Genomic DNA, 14410 nt, shown 5'->3' with positions numbered 1-14410 from the left:
GAGAGAGGAGAGAGAGATGGGCAGAGAAGAGAAGCAGCTCACACTCTCTCTGAATACTTTGCAGCGCCTCTCTTTGTCACTTCCATTAAATTATAACATTTTAAATTATACGTGACGTGTTAAACTTGCTCCAGTTTAGCCGTATGCGCTGTAGGTTGGAGCTGAACTGATGGACAAACTTGTTTACATGCGACAGCTGCAGCGCAATGCACCGCCGCGTCCAGCAGGCGGCGCCAGAGCTACAGCCGCCGCGGAGGCAGGGGGCGGGGCCTGCCGCTCCACCGCAGATCTACACAACATAGGGACCGGTCTCACTCGTCAGTAAGACGAGCCAAGTCATATATAGATCTGTGAAGTCTGTATTCTGCGTGTGCGACTTGTCTGCACGTCTGCGACTTACAAACTGCAAGCTCAGTCCAAAAACATGTTTACTGGTTATCCACAATGGAGAAACGGAGGAGGTTGTGGCATTGTAGAGGAATTTAACGTTAGCTAATAAATGTGGCAACGGAACGTTAGTGTGACTGTGATGGATGAAGGCGGATATATTTTACAACGACGCTCGCAGCTAAAGTAGAGGTGAGTAACGTTAGCTTGGTTCGCTAGCTAGCTAAGCTAGCTTGAATGAGCCGATAACGTTACCTAAAAAGCTAACTTAGCTAACGACTCAGGTGACAGGTCCGTTTCTATCAAATGCATAATTTTAAACTTTCTATTAAAGATGTTATAATATATTTTGGATGTAAACACCCTACAATTGGTTTTATTGTTAATGTGATGATTGTGATGGGTACGTTTTTTACTCACAAATGTCTTTTTTTCAGGAAATTACCAATATTTTCTCTGTTCCTTCGTGATTTCACACATTTTTTGACCTCTAAAGCCTCTTCAAAACAAGAAGAGTATCTGTACAATCGTTTACTATTATCACATTTTTGAAAACATGTAGAATTGCCTTTATTTGGTTTAAATATATCTATTTACTGTACTTTTATTACTATTATATTATTGTCATTGTCCTTTTCTGTTACAAGACTCTAGTATAATTTCAATTCACAATAGTTCACATAACGGTTATGATCAATACATCCATAGTTATGATAAGTAAAGTTTCAGCACATTTACAGAATAACGTTTTCTACATGTTTGGACGAGGTTTCAATGCATTTTCTTAATTATTGATTTTGACTCCTCTAGCGTGGCTTAAAATATAACAGTAGGAAAGTAGGAAATGGACAGATTGTGACAACATTTAATTTCGTACATTTACTAAACTGTCTGTCCAGCAAGGTTAGGTTTTATCATTTAAGTTTCTGATTTGGACAATCCAACAGTAAAACATTAATCTAATCTAACGTGAAGGTAGTTAATGTGTCGTTTCCGCCTTCTCATTAACTTATATATTGTCAACATGAGTGTAGTGTGTAATTGAGGTTTAGCATGTTGAGGATGAGATGAGGACATGATGAAACTGCTTGCAATGTTGTGTAACTTATGTGAAGGTGACAGAAATGACATTAAAGGACAGGTTCACAATTTTTCAAGTGTGTCTTAAAACAACAGTCAGCAGCCCAAATGAACACTGACACATATTTTTCTTGCTGTAACCATTCATCCTGTTCATACTGACCATTAAAAGATACCTTCATAATGCACTTATAATGTAAGTGATGTATTTAACAGTTTATCTGAAGCTATTATGAAGCTTCAGTGCAGCTCAACAGGGAAACACTGTCTATGGAAACAAAAAGAGGGAATTTCATGCTAAAAAGACTAAATGTGTCAGATATCCACTTGATATGACTAACTCAGACTGCTGAAGACTCATATAAGCTTCACATCAACTTTTAATAACTTTGTGGACACACTGGGGATTTTGGCCTCCATCACTTATATTGAAAGCACATTTGAAGGGGATCTTTTAACAGCCAGTATGAACAGGAGGAATGATTACAGCGAGGAAAACCCCTTTCACTGCTCACATGGACACCTGACTGTTGTTTTAAGACAGAAAAAATTGTGAAACTGTCCCCCACATCTCATTTTTTTGCATGCAGTAGAACAGGAGAACAACACCTGTTTGGCAAAGCAGCTTATTGGCGGGGCAAACCTCGAGGGCCAAGTGGCTATAACTGTCAGACTAAAGTGTAATTAACTCTAGAAATAGGACGAGCCAGAGGAAACAAATGTCAGGCACACAGGTAGACAAACAGGAAAGTTAGAGATGGCTGTTATTCATCAAAAAAACAAATAAAAAAGTCCTCCACAGTGCTCATTTTCCTAAAGCACATTCAGACAATTCAGAGTTGCATGCAAACCACCCTGCTCTTTCATGTCTTGGCTGCTAGTAATGCATTTGTTCGCTGCTGTGGATGATTTTTCAAACAACAGTAAACATCACATATGTCAGAAGCACATTTCTTGATCAAATAATATGAGTTTATGGCTGATTTTAGATGTTTATTTAGCCGCTCTCTCAGTTAGGAGTGGGCCAGGAGAAGAGGCTCTCGGTGGCTGTGCGGTGAGATTGGAGACGTGCACGTTATAGATAAGCTATCGTGATGTTTCAACGACCCCATTATGGCAGCTCCACCTAGACTAAACCAGCTCACATCATTGCAGGACGCCTGGTCTGACTTTATTACACAGTAATGATAATAGGTCAGTTAAAACAGTTGGGTAACACTTTCTTACCTAATTTGTGTTGCCATGACACTAATGTAGAGCATCTCAGGAGCTGAAATCACACAATCAGCATTATTACTTAACCAGACACTCAACCAGCCACAAACTCGGTGTAAGGTTTCTTATCCAGCGAGACACCAGCACTCCTCCTTTTAATTGTGTTACATAACAAGAGGACAGGGACACCTGGCCGCAGCAAACAAGATCAAACTACATTGTTGGACAGGCTCAGAAAACACCTCCTGTGAAGTTTAGTGAGAGTACATAGTGTTCTCAGTGTGACGTGGTATGTTTTTTTTTTTCTCGGTCTGACAGGTGGGCATGATGGGGGAGCAGGCCGTTAGCGGCGCTGTGGCTGCAATCTCTCCAGTGCAGCAGATGCTGGCCTCTGGCACTGGAGCCCTCCTCACATCTATTTTTGGTGAGATTATGGAAACAAAGACACGTTTGCCACATTTTCTCATGCGCTGCAATCAGTTTTTCAATCAATTACTTTATTTGTTTACAGTCACACCGCTGGATGTTGTGAAGATCAGGCTGCAGGCTCAGCAGACGCCGTTCCACCAAGGTAAGACAAGGATCTAGAAGTCTTCTTCTTCTATGGTGTTGTATTACATTTTATCTCTATTGTTGGAGTCTTTGCTTTTAACAGCTGCTCGTGGATGCCATTTTTATCTCGATGCTTTTCTAACCCGACTGCACCTGTCCTTTGTGTCTCTTGTGCTCTCTTCATATCTATGTTTTTTTACACGCTATGTCTCTTGTCTTTTCTCTATTCTCTATTCTGCCTTTGCTTTTTTTTTTTTCTCCCTCATAGCTTTAGCTCCTGAATCTGCTCCATGGGGTGGTGTCATCCGCCCTTCCAAGTGTGAGTATCTGACCTGCTGCTGCTGTTGCTGCTGCTGCTGCTGCTGCATGCTAATCATGGCTTGTGGTTTGAAAACACACCGTTGCATCACAGCTTTCTGTGTTCGGCCACGTGGTCAAACTACAGCAAGCCCCCCCCTCCCTTTGCAAATAGACCCACGTGATTTTTATCAGTTTAAATGTGCATGTTTTTGTTTCACTGCTTGGCCCCTTAGTCATATTTTTGTTTGTTGGTGTATGAAGTCTTAAGTTATACGACTCAACCTTTTATTCTGGCAGATTTTCTTTTACTCCTGCTCAGTCGTGATCCAGTCACTAGTGAATGTTATGTTTTTATATTTCCACATGGTAAAATGCATAGCGGGAGCTGGTTGTGAAATGAACCTTTTTTTAGAGTTTCCTCAAAGGTTTTGTCGATAGTCGGCTTTAAACAAACAGGCAGAGTAAGCAGTGACAAGGACAGCCCTGATCTTATCTCCCAAGTAGCTCTGCGGTCATTGCCGTCGAATGTATTATTAATCACATTTCTCTTCTCCGTAAAGGCTATACAGATTAGTTCATAACAGTTATAACTATTTATCAGGGTCTTGAAAAGTCTTAAAAAGCATTGAATTCAGCTCTCTCAAAACAGGAAGGTATTAAAAAGTCTTAAATCTTCTTGCCTTCCATAGACATCATCATTAGTTCAAGCTTTTTTTTTATGTGGTTGCGGCTGTGGCGAGGCGTTATGCATCTGTTAACTACAGGTGAGATGACATGACAGGAAGCTCAATTCTCCATTGTTACTGTTGGCCACAGTAGTGAGGAAGCTCTTCGTTTAATAATTAGCGTCAATGTTTTGAAAAACTTTAATCAACTTAAATTATAAATGATTTTGTAATTGGTTAATCCATCCAGTTAATCCATTTTCTGCCAATTATTCAAGTCCAAGTCATGTTAATTGAATAATTATATTAGTAGGAGCTGGAGACTACTGACAAAAATGAATAAATATCAATATATAATATAATTTCCTTATCAGATAATTGTAGGCCTTCTGGGTTAACAGTATTACATTAATTCTATGTGGCATTAAAAAGGTCTTAACTTTAATTTGGTGAACACATCTGAAACCCTGATTTACATGTTTCCCCAGAAGCTTGTGTTTAGATTCTCTTATTGCTGGAGTCTTACAGTTACTGTGTGCTTTGTTGGTATTTTTAGTTCTTCTGACCATGAGTTGTTGTGTCTATCACAGGGAAGTGTTTCCTGTATTGTAATGGGCTGATGGATCACATCTACGTGTGTCAGAATGGAACCAGCTGCACCAGCTGGTACAAAACACCGACACATTTCAGCGGGACTCTGGTGAGTACGATCGCCGCGGTCGGAACAATCTTTTTACCCACAAGATGGTTTGAAATATGTCAAGTTTGTTTGTTTTGATTTTTTGTGCCACAGGATGCTTTTGTGAAAATCACTCGTCATGAAGGGCTCAGGTCTTTGTGGAGTGGGCTCCCACCGACACTGTGAATATCAAACTCTCAGCAAGAAAATGTTAAAAACACTTGTATAAAAAAACTGATGTAAGTGCTCTTATTCATTTGAAACTCTGTTTATTTGTGTGTGTGTTTAGGGTTATGGCGGTACCTGCCACTGTCATCTACTTCACCTGCTACGACCAGCTGCGGGACTTCCTAAGATGTGGTCTGGGTTTCCAGGGCATCCATATACCCCTTGTTGCCGGGGGTCTTGCCAGATGTAAGTGCATGAAAACACAAAAACATACATCCTAATTGTACGATGTTCGTTTTTGACTTCCACTATATGTATGTGTGTGTTGCAGTGGGGGCTGTGACAGTGATCAGCCCTCTGGAGCTGGTGAGGACGAAGATGCAGTCGCGTCGGCTGTCCTACAGCGAGCTGGCGGTGTGTATCCGCTCTGCTGTGGCCCAGGACGGCCTGCTGTCACTATGGAGGGGCTGGGGACCCACCGTTCTCAGAGACGTTCCCTTCTCTGGTGAGAGCAGCACAGATGACGATACATCCCCCCATAGACTTTGAAATGTGACTGTATGATGAAGTTTTATAGGTTGAAAAATTAATCTAATCCTCAATAGAAACTCATCAAACCGCTCCTGCAACAAAATCCTCTGTTGTGATTTCAAAATCTTTAGTATGTCTCAAAACTGTTGTCACTTCATTAGAACATGCAGACCTGTCAACCTGTACGCCTGTAGCCTGCTGAAAAGCAATAAAAGAAGAAGAATTCGACCAACCATAGCACCGGATTCATTCCTCTAGCCTTCACCCAAATATCAAGCGGGGATGAATCATGATTGACGAATGCGTAATGTCATTTCAAGAGGCTGCAAATCGACAGCAACATGATTTTATCCCTCTCGTTCCCCCTCCTCACTCCGGCTGGCTATTTCCTCAAGTGAGGATGCTTCTTTTAACTCCTTTGCAAACGTGGATGTGGAAAGTTGAAATTGTGAATTGAGTTAAGTTAACGCAGACTTAGCCTAATGTTAGGTAATTTGCAAGCTAGCTTGTTTGTTCACCAGTCATTTAAGGTGGCAAAGTAACGTTAGGATATATTGTCAGTGTGACGCAGATTGTAAAACGTGACTTTTAAAGTGTGTACTCATCATTATCACTGCAGCCAAACCCGTAACGGTAATAAGAGGAGCAGTGGCATGATGGGGGAAAAAAGTGAGTTAATGTGCTGCAGAAATAGAGGGATGTGATGACTTCTACAGTTTCATGAACAGTCACGTTCATATTCAGCCTGTATTGTCATTAGGTCATCATGCTGTTCAGTCATCGCCTTCCTATAATGAGAACTGTTGTATTAATCAGCTCTAAAAATATTTATTTCACCATAGTCACAAAATAGTCTGTTTAGGGTTTTACAGCTACATTGTCATCATCTGTTCAAATCAGCTGAAAATCATATTTTCAAAAATCAAATTGGCTTAATGTTTGATGATTGTGGATGTTGTAAACAATAGAAACTATATAAATGCAGCAGTAGTAGCAGGTTATGTGTAGCCTGAGTGAAATTGTGTTCCTTAGTAAGCTGTGTTCAGGCAGGTGAAAGACAAATAGACAAACAGGCAGAAATGACCGACTAGCAGTAGAGGCATCTGCACATATTTTTGTAAACAATCTGTTATCGGTATCGAGAATTTTCATATTAGTGCATCCCTCAAATTTTTGTCTGCTTGACTGCTGCATGTATGCAAATGATGTACGCATGTTTGCAAATTATGTACAATAATTCATTGTGCGAACAGCAGTGATTTGCATCTGACATCTATGTCGCGGAAATGGTACTCAAAAAATTCATGGAGGGTCGGCAGGTCTGGAACAAAGCTAAATACACTGCTTCTCTGTTCTGGTACCGCCGCTTGAAGCTCTGCAGGAAGAAGCATTTAGAGCCATAGTTTTGCAAAAATGTGAAAGTGAAATTGCAAAAGTGAAACCCACTTAGACTGATGGATGGATCTGAGAAATTTATGTGAATGTTTTGACTTTTTGTACCATGAAACTACAAACCATTTACAGCTACCTCTCCAGCTCCCTGAGGGCGAGTGTTTGATACCTAAAAGATACATTTGGGGAGTTAAATAAACATAGAAACCTTTTTTGTGGATTACATGCTGTCAAATTTTGACAGAAAAATGACACAGTACAAATGACTACAATGTGGAGCAAAACAACTGTTTGTGTGTATTTGCAGCCCTGTACTGGTTTAACTATGAACTGGTGAAGGCTCAGCTCTGTGAACAAGCCCGAAGGCCTCAAGCCAACTTCTCCATCAGCTTTACAGCAGGCGCCATCTCTGGAGCTGTGAGTACTCAATGTTAATGAAAACACACACCTGTCCTCCATATTAAATCTGTTTTTAATTACTACTGACTGTAGTGTTCATATTTCATTAACAATTATTAGTAAATGATAAGACATGATAACCGTCAGTCTAAAATTCTGATTAATTCAGTTAGAATGCATTAAAATACTGACCAAGGTGATCTATTCTTTAAAAATACATCACACTTCCTACTACTTCAGGTCCGGCTCTTAACAATGAGCGCATTGTCAGGGATATGTTTAGAGAAGTAGGCCAGTTTTTGACCCACATCCACAACGTAATGTCTCTTGAGCAATAATTAAGCAACTGCCCTCCTGATACGAGTCGTGAAGTTATCCTTCACGTGCGGATAATATTTAAGCTTTTGAGGTGTAATCATTGCAGCAGCAGCAGCTATGTATCGTCCAGAATTTGACTGTTCATGTCCGTCACGTTATCCAGATCGCTGCAATCCTGACGCTGCCTTTTGACGTGGTGAAGACTCGCAGGCAGATTCAACTGGGAGAGATGGATACTCTGGGAGGTCTGTTTTGTGCTTATTCTCTGTGATGCAGGCAGTTGTGTTTCCTGTATGTATTTACTTATGTGCAATGTTAAATCTTCTGATTACTGTCTCTCCTAGTTCCCTTAAGGAGAACCACATCCACATGGCACATAATGAAAGAAATTCGGACTGAACTGGGCTACAGGGGCCTTTTTGCAGGTGCACACTCATGCAGTCTTAAATCAATATAAAAAACATAATTTTTGCTTTGCTAAAAGCTGAAACTGAAGTGAAAACTTTTTGTATTTTTTCGCAGGTTTCATGCCCAGGGTGATCAAAGTGGCCCCAGCCTGTGCTGTTATGATCAGCACCTATGAGTTTGGAAAGACCTTCTTCCAGAAGATGAACCTTGATCGAGAGCGACTGGCATCCTGAAGGGTTGTCGGCGTGGCACTGGGTGTTGCTCAGTTGGAGAAAAGAGTTCATGGCAACACACAGATGCAGACTTTAATACTAGGACAGTTGGGACAAGGTCTTCTCAAACCGAGTCTTGAGGAAGAGGATTTGTTTTTTTTTTTGTTGTTTTTTATTTTAAAGTGAAGAAGAGGATTCCGCACATTTCTGGGATGCTGCGCCCTGCAAGTTCACTCTCTTGAAATGTTACTGTGGTTAAGACTTGAGACACAACTTGATCCTCGAACACAATGTGGAGTTTGACTAACGGACGTGGAAATCTTTAAGGAGAATGTTTTTTGGATGAGCAAAGGAAGGGACTTGTACCAAACTCCAAGGACACGGATCACACCTCTGTGCACATTCTCAAAAATACAGTAATGATAAGTCCTGTGATAATTCAATGATTCTCTCTTACCTGGAAGTTTCACATGTTCAATACCCACTACAGACAATTGTTTATGATGAAGACGCTGACAAGGCTGTTGTCATCTGAACCTCTGAATACGTTAAAATGACATAACTTGATCTATGCAGGACTGAGATGTAAGGAGTAATGCTTAATGGGAAAATCTAAAAACACTGCATCGGTAATATAGCACAAGTTTTAGGAAAATGTTCTCATTCTCATACTTTGTATTGCCTGACAAACTGCATGGAGCGTACAGCTTAATTCAAGACAGAATCTAAATAAGCTGGGTCACCCTGCATTAGCATTACTGCATTACTCTGCATTCCTGTAGCAGTAAAGTATTGAAGTTTTGACTTTCATCTACTAAGTAGATGACTGACAAATCTGTTTTGTATGTGGGATAAGTTCGACCATTGGTAGCACTTTACATTTACAACACAAGAGATGTGAAATGAAATCATAAAAGTTAACTACAGGTTGTTATGTTTGTTGAATGTACGCCTCTTTTCTGTTCTCACAATTGGAGGAAAGCCATAGTATTTGACACAGAAGGCCTGGTTATAATGAGTGAGCATGCACTTATTTCGTCAAACGAAATTAATGCAAGCCTTCTTGGAATTTTATGTCGATGCATGGATTTAGCAGTTTATGCTATGATTATATTACAAAGAGCAACAATGTTCAACATCTGTGAAAACCTCCACAACCAGCTTCACAAATATCACACACAAATGTTCTGAAAATTTGCCAAGGTATGGTGGTGCGAAAAAGAAAAAACAAAAGGCTTTCCAAACTTCCCTGCGTGGCATTGTGGCGTTAAATTACTTTTGAATTTCTTGCCTGCAGTGGAGACATTATCAGAACTTGTTACAACACTGGATCATAAAACAATATTGCTGCCTTAACCAAAAAAGGTAGAATGTTTCCGTTGTTTTTTATGAATTAAATGGTAATAAACTATAAGACAGCTCCATTTTTATGTTGTGTGATTTATATTTATTTAGGAGTCTGTAAATGTACAACATTATTTAAGATAACAAAGAAGTGGTGTTTATATATATCTCTCACTATCAGCATTTATGTCCTGTAAATGCTGATAGTGAGAGATACATATACTGTGTCTCACTACTAAAGCATAAAAATGGCCAAAAAATACTTTAATGAAATAGTAAAAATAAGCACCAGATTGTACATGTACATTTGGAATAATATACACAGAAATTGACACATAGTGGAGAACAAATTAAATGCATTTTGGTACCATTTAAATATAGTTAATAACTGAAAAATATGCAGTAAATACTGCATTGAACTGTAAAAAGAGCAGAAATACTCAAAAAATACATGACAAATGGTTTGTCAAGACAAAGTGATATATTTACATGTACTTTTTGCCAAGTAATATGTAAATGCGAGCGACACTTTCAATTTTGTACATGCATACATTCTGTAAATACATAAAAATGTCCAAAAAGTACTTAAATAAAATAATAAAACCAAAAACAACCAAATAAACACTGTGTTGCACATGTTAATTTCGAATAATGTTCACAGAAACTGGCACACAGTGGAGAAAAACTTCAATGCATTTTGTTCCCATTTCAATATAGTTGTAAACTGTGAAAAATACAGATATAATACAGTACTAACACTGTAATGTACTGTACAGAGAGCAAAAATATGGTTTGTCAAGACATTTACATGTGCAATTCGCCAAGTCATATGTAAATACGAGCGACACTTTAAATTTTGTCTTATATTTGATGATTGCAAGTGATTTCTGCCGTAATACATGAAAATATTCAAGTCAAACAGCGGCGTGTAGTGGCTGCTGAGTTTCACACGTTTCCATAGTGAAGTCCCGGGGGTGGGGCTTAGTTGAGGATAGTCACGCTGAGTCTCGCGATATTTTCTTTTACATATAACAACGGTTCGCTCCTCAGTAAGGCCTCTTTGAATCGGATTGGAGACAAAATGGTGAGTGTGCTCCCCACGCTGCTGATACTCAAGACAGCAATCCATCTGTCATCTAAAGCATCTGACAGATTTCACCTGTTTTAAGGAGTCATACTTCTTTTATAGACATTTTAGAAGATCGGTCGCGTATATTTTTGTAGTATTTAAGTCTGAATCGTAGCTCAATGCGTTTGTGATGCACGCACAACCATACCGGCCTCTAAGTTAACGGCCCAAAATGGCTGCTTGTAGGACTTTATTAGCTAACTTATGGTTTATTCTGCCTGTGATGAGACTCTCGACGGGCGGACAGAATGGGTTTAACCCCCTTGCTGAATGTCGAGCACTGAGCGCAGTCTACACCTTAGTTTAGAGCGTGTATTTTGCACCATAAAAGTTAACGAGCATGCTTGCTAACTAAGCTAGCGGCGTGGTTAGCTAAGTTGCCCTGAATTTAACCATCAACCTAATTTAGTTAAATGAAATCTGTGAAACCAAGCACATGCACGTCCACTCTATATCCAGGACCCACTTGGCTAACTGCAATTTTAGGCCATATTTGAATGTCGGCTGGATCAGCTAACAGTTTCTTCCCCTTCACAGTCCCACCGCAAGTTTTCGGCTCCGCGCCACGGATCGCTGGGCTTCCTGCCCCGCAAGAGGAGTCGTCGCCATCGCGGTAAGGCCAAGAGCTTCCCCAAGGATGACCCCAGCAAACCCGTGCACCTGACCGCCTTCCTGGGCTACAAGGCCGGCATGACACACATTGTCCGTGAGGTCGACAGACCTGGCTCAAGTGAGTAAATCTTTCTGTTGTTAAGAAAATATATTATAAGCCAGAGATTATTGATTTTTATCGGGGTATTTATTTAGTAATTTGTGGTTTGTTCTGCCTGTGATGAGACTCTCGACGGGCGGACAGAATGGGTTTAAACCCCTTGCTGAATGTCGAGCACTGAGCGCAGTCTACACCATAGTCTAGAAAATGTATTTTACACCCTGAAAGTTCAAAAGGTCTTAATTTATTTGTTGCTTCTTCTTATGTAGAGGTGAACAAGAAGGAAGTGGTGGAGGCTGTGACCATTGTGGAGACACCCCCCATGATTGTGGTCGGCGTTGTGGGTTACGTCAACACCCCCCGCGGCCTGCGTTCCTTCAAGACCATCTTCGCCGAGCACGTCAGTGATGAGTGCAAGCGTCGCTTCTACAAGAACTGGTGAGATGCTAAAGAAAATTTGATAAATTCACACCTGAATGTAATAAACTGTATGAAGCAGACGTTAGTTGCCCAGTGAAGATGGAACACATTCTGAGTTTTCACTGAGTGAGTCTAACAGTACGGTGGCCTCTGTGGCAGCTCCGCTCAGGCGCCGTGTGCCCTGATGAGCTCCGGGCTCCTCTGGCCAGTGGAAAGTGCTGCTTAGAAACTGTGCCATGAGCCGAAATCTTTACTAGCTGGCGCAGCCCCCCTCGGTCCACATGGAGGGAGGGCGAGCAGCTAAGCACTGAGTTCTTCCGCTGACCCTCCGGGGTTACGAAGGACCTGTGCCAACCTACATGTGCCTCTGTCTCCCCTTGCTGCGCCGCATGCTCTCAGGTACAAGTCCAAGAAGAAGGCCTTCACTAAATACTGCAAGAAATGGCAGGATGACGAGGGCAAGAAGCAGCTGGAGAAGGACTTTGCCGCCATGAAGAAGTACTGCCAGGTCGTCCGCATCATTGCCCACACACAGGTTAGCATGTCTTCTTCTTTTCTTGTTTCCTGCTTGTCTGTCAGTGATGAGACCACGGATCTTTGCGTCAGGCATGGCGCCCGAGACACATGAGGATACCTTCCATGCTGCCTTCCTTCTGAGACTTCACTGCTATAATCTTCAGTCTGTTGTGAATATATCTCTGTTCTGACCTGTGTTTTGATCTCTGTGCAGATGCGTCTGCTGCCCCTGAGGCAGAAGAAGTCTCACCTCATGGAGGTGCAGCTGAACGGAGGCAGCATCTCCGACAAGGTCGACTGGGCCCGTGAGAAGCTGGAGCAGGCCGTTCCCGTCAACACAGTCTTCACCCAGGATGAGATGATCGACGTCATCGGTATCACCAAGGGTCACGGATACAAGGGTAAGATCGGCTGCAATTGTTTTAAAACGCAGTTATAGGATATTCTCAAGGCAACATGTCTTAACATTTTTATCTCGACTCTGATCAAATGCATCTTGTCTTTTCTAGGTGTCACCAGCCGTTGGCACACAAAGAAGCTTCCCCGCAAGACCCATCGTGGTCTGCGTAAGGTGGCCTGTATCGGTGCCTGGCATCCTGCCCGTGTGGCTTTCTCTGTGGCCCGTGCTGGTCAGAAGGGTTACCATCACCGCACAGAGATCAACAAGAAGGTACGTAGAGGAGCCTCACCTTAAGTCCATGTGTCAGTGTTGAGTTTCAGTGTTGCAGACGAGCAGGCTGTTGGTTAAACTTGACTGTTTATATTGTAGATCTACAAGATCGGCCAGGGCTACCACACCAAGGATGGAAAACTGGTGAAGAACAACGCCGCCACCGAGTACGATCTGTCCAACAAGAGCATCAACCCCCTGGTGAGTTATGTTCATGCAACATGTGCAAAGTTTTTGGCCACATCTTGCCTGGAAACAGAAGTGACTAATTTTGTGTTTATTTTTTTAGGGTGGATTTGTCCACTATGGAGAGGTGACCAATGACTTCGTCATGGTGAAGGGCTGTGTGGTTGGAACCAAGAAGAGGGTGCTGACTCTGCGCAAGGTGAGGAAGAAGTGCATCGCCTTCTGTAGTATCAGTTAACATCTGGACCAATTGTAGACATTTCATTCAAGATGAATTATGTAACGGTCATATAGTTAAAAGTACTGTGAGTGTAGCGTAAACCTAGATTAATGTCTTACAAGCCACCAGAGTCTTTATTTATATTAAAGAAAGCCTTTCTGTAAGATTGAATATCAACTTTGTATCTGCATCTATCATGTTCTAGACTCTAATTTATATCTTTTTTGCTTTTCCAGTCTCTGCTGGTGCAGAGCAGCCGTCGTGCCTTGGAGAAGATCGACCTCAAGTTCATCGACACCACCTCCAAGTTCGGTCACGGCCGTTTCCAGACTGTGGAGGAAAAGAAGGCATTCATGGTACGACTTTACAGAATCTTTAAGACTTTTCTGTGCAGTAAACTTCCTCCTTGTGGTTATGTGTTAATGACTTGTGGGGAAGTTTAGTTTGCACACGAAGACAACTACATTTATTCAAAGTTGCTGCAAAATCCTGCATTAGTCTTGTTCTAAGAACACAAAATGAGATGTAGCACACTAGATGAACTTATATCAAATTCAAAACACTGCCGACACATATTGGATACTGTTAGATATCTACATGTTTTGTAAATGTCCTGCACTGTTCGTAACCTGGTTCAGTCTTCAGTATGAACTCTGGGTTCCATTCCAGTGCCATAGTGAACTCCAGTGAGGCAGGGGAGCAGTGCCTGTTTGTGCTGGCTCCCTGTTCACTCTCTGGGAACACCGGCCCCTCAGCCAACATATGGACAACAAGCCAATGGCAGACTTAAATATTGGCATCCAACTGATTGTCTTGTTTCTCTTCTCTTTCTATAGGGACCACTCAAGAAGGACCGCATTTCCAAGGAGGAAACTGCTTAAAGTCCCTGTCAACACACAATGTCTCT

At 41.5% G+C, this 14410-nt stretch overlaps 2 protein-coding genes and 2 non-coding genes across 5 annotated transcripts; all 4 read left to right on the top strand.

Annotated features, from left to right (window-relative positions):
* Positions 1 to 42: 42 nt before the first annotated feature.
* Positions 43 to 9730, top strand: slc25a39 (solute carrier family 25 member 39). Of its 2 annotated transcripts, XM_067571153.1 has the most exons (12): positions 43 to 579; positions 3001 to 3106; positions 3194 to 3253; positions 3503 to 3553; positions 4790 to 4899; positions 4993 to 5060; positions 5168 to 5292; positions 5378 to 5551; positions 7277 to 7386; positions 7850 to 7931; positions 8031 to 8111; positions 8209 to 9730. In XM_067571153.1, exons 2-12 carry the CDS (start codon positions 3007 to 3009, stop codon positions 8325 to 8327), a joined length of 1080 nt encoding a protein of 359 aa, XP_067427254.1. In that variant the 5' UTR covers positions 43 to 579; positions 3001 to 3006; the 3' UTR covers positions 8328 to 9730. The 2 variants fall into 2 exon arrangements, with proteins under 2 accessions (XP_067427254.1, XP_067427255.1); XM_067571154.1 differs by lacking the exon at positions 3503 to 3553 and having other exon boundaries at positions 44 to 579.
* A 1557-nt stretch (positions 9731 to 11287) lies between these two features.
* rpl3 (ribosomal protein L3) lies at positions 11288 to 14403 on the top strand. Its single transcript, XM_067571155.1, has 9 exons — positions 11288 to 11509; positions 11761 to 11929; positions 12311 to 12446; positions 12642 to 12828; positions 12937 to 13097; positions 13197 to 13298; positions 13387 to 13482; positions 13740 to 13859; positions 14340 to 14403. The coding sequence occupies exons 1-9, from the start codon at positions 11470 to 11472 to the stop codon at positions 14382 to 14384; spliced, it is 1056 nt and encodes a 351-aa protein (XP_067427256.1). The 5' UTR covers positions 11288 to 11469; the 3' UTR covers positions 14385 to 14403.
* On the top strand, positions 12482 to 12576 carry LOC137168714 (small nucleolar RNA U83B). Its single transcript, XR_010924330.1, has one exon. It is a non-coding gene; the product is annotated as a small nucleolar RNA U83B (small nucleolar RNA).
* LOC137168710 (small nucleolar RNA SNORA54) lies at positions 14117 to 14249 on the top strand. Its single transcript, XR_010924327.1, has one exon. It is a non-coding gene; the product is annotated as a small nucleolar RNA SNORA54 (small nucleolar RNA).
* Positions 14404 to 14410: the final 7 nt, after the last annotated feature.

This window comes from Thunnus thynnus, chromosome 17 (genome assembly GCF_963924715.1).
Source record: "Thunnus thynnus chromosome 17, fThuThy2.1, whole genome shotgun sequence".
NCBI lineage: Eukaryota > Metazoa > Chordata > Actinopteri > Scombriformes > Scombridae > Thunnus > Thunnus thynnus.
This window is presented reverse-complemented; position numbering and strand designations above follow the sequence as displayed.

Bases quoted from the DNA above. Each gene is read 5' to 3' on its own strand.
- slc25a39 (XM_067571153.1), top strand. From the start codon at position 3,007: ATGATGGGGGAGCAGGCCGTTAGCGGCGCTGTGGCTGCAATCTCTCCA. The intron at 3,254-3,502 runs GTAAGACAAGGA...TCTCCCTCATAG, and splicing joins GCAGACGCCGTTCCACCAAG to CTTTAGCTCCTGAATCTGCT. The intron at 4,900-4,992 runs GTGAGTACGATC...TTTGTGCCACAG, and splicing joins CACATTTCAGCGGGACTCTG to GATGCTTTTGTGAAAATCAC.
- rpl3 (XM_067571155.1), top strand. From the start codon at position 11,470: ATGACACACATTGTCCGTGAGGTCGACAGACCTGGCTCAA. The intron at 12,447-12,641 runs GTTAGCATGTCT...ATCTCTGTGCAG, and splicing joins GCATCATTGCCCACACACAG to ATGCGTCTGCTGCCCCTGAG. The intron at 12,829-12,936 runs GTAAGATCGGCT...TGTCTTTTCTAG, and splicing joins CAAGGGTCACGGATACAAGG to GTGTCACCAGCCGTTGGCAC.